At 46.0% G+C, this 2,951-nt stretch overlaps 1 protein-coding gene across 1 annotated transcript in view; it reads right to left on the bottom strand.

Annotated features, from left to right (window-relative positions):
• The window catches only part of shtn1 (shootin 1), a 32,536-nt gene that overhangs the window by 12,299 nt on the left and 17,286 nt on the right, over window positions 1-2,951 (bottom strand). Inside the window, exons 5-8 of the mRNA XM_013914425.1 lie at window positions 2,417-2,514; window positions 1,882-1,894; window positions 1,562-1,645; window positions 838-1,096 (exon numbers count right to left, since the gene is read on the bottom strand). Coding sequence (XP_013769879.1) covers window positions 838-1,096; window positions 1,562-1,645; window positions 1,882-1,894; window positions 2,417-2,514 — 454 coding nt within the window. The remainder of the gene's footprint in view (window positions 1-837; window positions 1,097-1,561; window positions 1,646-1,881; window positions 1,895-2,416; window positions 2,515-2,951) is intronic.

The raw sequence follows: 2,951 nt of genomic DNA, 5'->3' as shown, positions 1-2,951 counted from the left end.
TCTTCGGAGGAAGCCCATTTCCACCACTAGTATCCGCGATCTCGTTCTTTCGGTCACTACCCACAACTCGTGGCCATAGGTGAAGGTAGGGACGTAGATCGACCAGTAAATTGAAAGCTTCAGTTTTACACTCAGCTCTCTCTTCACCACAACAGACTGCACATCACTGCGGCTGCCACACCAATCTGTCTGTCAGTCTCCGGCTCCCTTCTCCCATCACTCACGAACTAGACCCCGAGATACTTAAACTCCTCCACTTGGGGCAGGAACTCGTCCCTGATCTGGAGTGGGCACTCCACCCTTTTGGAACACACCCTCCGGTCCCCCTTCTTAAAGATGGGGACCACAACCCTGGTCTGCCCATCCAGAGGTGGTGCCCCTGATCTCCACGCAACATTGCAGAGACGTGTCAACCAAGACAGCCCTACAGCATCCAGAGCCTTCAGGAACTCGGGGCGGACCTCATCAACACCAGGGGCTCTGCCACCAAGGAGTTGTTTAACTGCCTCAGTGACCTCGCAGAGATAGGTGAGCCATCCACCTCATCCCCAGAATCTGCTTCCTCCATGGAAGACGTGCCAGTGGGATTAAGGAGGTCCTCGAAGTATTCCTTCCACTGCCTGACAATTTTCTCAGTCGAAGTCAGCAGCGCTCCGTCTGCACTATACACAGTGCAGGTAGAGCACCGCTTTCCCCTCCTGAGTTGCCTGACGGTTTGCCAGAATCTCTTCAAGGCAGGCCAAAAGTCTTTTTCCATGGCTTCTCCGAAATTCCTCCCACACCTGAGTTTTTGCTTCAGCCACCACCCACGCCGCGTTAAGCTTGGCCTGTCAGTACCTATCAGCTGCCTCCGGAGTCCCACGGGCTAACCAAGCCTGGTAGGGCTCCTTCTTCAGCTTGGTGGCACCTCTCACCTCGAGTGTCCACCATTTGGATTGGGAATAACCACCACGACAGGCACCAACTGCCTTGCGGCCACAGCTTATTGCAGTGGCTTCGACAGTGGAGATGCTGAACATGGTCCATTCAGACTCAATGTCCTCAGTCTCCCTCAGACTGCTGGTGAAGCTGTGGAGGTGTGGGTTGAAGATCTTGGCTGTCGGAGGGGTGCTTTACTGAGCTTCAGGTCCTGGAAGGGTAGAACATATGAATGTCCCATAGCAGCTAGGTTCCCTAACTTTTGGTAGCTGTTGAAAGGATAAAGTTTTGGTATATCAGTGGTTAGAAATACCATTAATACTTTAGTATTACCTTAACACAAAGTCAGGGCTGACCCGGGACCATTGCTGTGAGTCACAGCATGAAGGTCCTTTCACAGCAGACGCATTCACTTCTAACTGAGAGCGCAAAATTTGTTGCGCTGGCCGCTGCGCTGTCGTTTTCTTGCTGCAGCTCTGCGTGTACTAGATGCGCCTGCTCCTTGTTGTTTCTGTCTCTGACTTTATGTCCTCTACAGGAGTTATTGTTGTTTTATCTTCAAATGTTCAATAAAAACATGTATCGCTCATTCACAACGAAGAAAGCTTTGTAACTATCCTACTACTGGTGTCTTCCTACATACTAGTGAAGACTGTGTCATTTCCACATTTCCACAGGTCCACAGAGCCGTTAAAGTCTCTGGATGTCCCTGTGTGAGCTCGTAAACCTGTGACACAAAATTCATCGGACTCGGACACGCACAGACTGTTTTCCTTCGTGGTGATGAAGGAAAACGCTGGGCTGGCATGTAAAAGAGCATTTATCCTTCCAGGACCTGCAGCTCCGTAAAGCACCCCTCCGACAGCCAAACCCATCTGTTCTCTGATTGGATTGTTTCATTTGTGATTGACATGACATTGACCAATCAGCTGAAAGGAAGAAAAATCGGGTCAAAATTCGTACTTGTAAGTTGAAACTGTCACACATCCAGGGAACCAGAGCGCAGAGTTTTACACGTAGACCTATGCAAACAACACTGTAACTCATGTAAATACTTTTACAAACACAAATTCTCATCTATAGAAGCACAAACATAACATTTTAACATGTTTAAAGGTTACAAAACTCAGTTCACAACTAAGCATTTGATTTACAAGCACAAAATATTTATGACCACAGTTTGACCACAGACATGGTCCTAACATTTAACTTACAGTGCACACCTGCCTTAAATGTGACTCGTTGTGTGTTCCCTCTCGACTGCAGCAAAACAGAGATGCGGCAGCACATGACAAACCTCTGCCATGCAAAGTGCAGCTGCACACACAGTGGATCCCTTTCTGTCCTCCGTGCTAATGTGTCACTGTTATTATTGTTAGGAAACAACAATGCAGGGACACATTTTGCACATATTCACTACTAAGAACTGGGAATCTGCCTTCACACGCTTGCTGGCCAAAGTATTCACAACAGGGAAAAAGAAATATTAAATACTTACTTCCTCCTTGGTCGCCCTCAGTAGTTCTCTTACTGCCTCAAGATCAGAGAGTGCTTGATTTTTCTCCTTAACTGTCATTTCCAACTTATTTTGCAGCACTAAAAAAAGCAGCACAGTTAAACAATGTTGTTGTGCACTGACTGTACAACTGTGGCATTCTGTGGGTTAACCTGTGTTTGTTTCGTCAAATAAGAACATTTATTATGTAGAGCCAAACCTCTTTGAAACGCTGATCAGTTCTAGTCTACCAAATAATACCAAATGATTGAAACAGAGTAATTCATTCATACTGGTGTTACATTCTCGTTTTTTAGTTTGTGCTTATAGACCGTGCCTAACAAATGTACGAGACCAGCTGTCATACAAACAAGAAAACACAAATAATTCAAACTTTGTCAAAATTGTCTCTGAAACTAGAACTTATGAGTCAAATAAGAATGCTTCTTTGAGTCGGCGCCCTGGACTTTAGCGCTTTAACCACTAAAACTTCCTTTTTTGAAGTTCAGCACTGCAGAACTTTTATATATTTATATAT

This window comes from Pundamilia nyererei, unplaced genomic scaffold (genome assembly GCF_000239375.1).
Source record: "Pundamilia nyererei isolate P.nyererei 1_Seehausen unplaced genomic scaffold, PunNye1.0 scaffold00197, whole genome shotgun sequence".
Taxonomy (NCBI): Eukaryota; Metazoa; Chordata; class Actinopteri; order Cichliformes; family Cichlidae; genus Pundamilia; species Pundamilia nyererei.
This window is presented reverse-complemented; position numbering and strand designations above follow the sequence as displayed.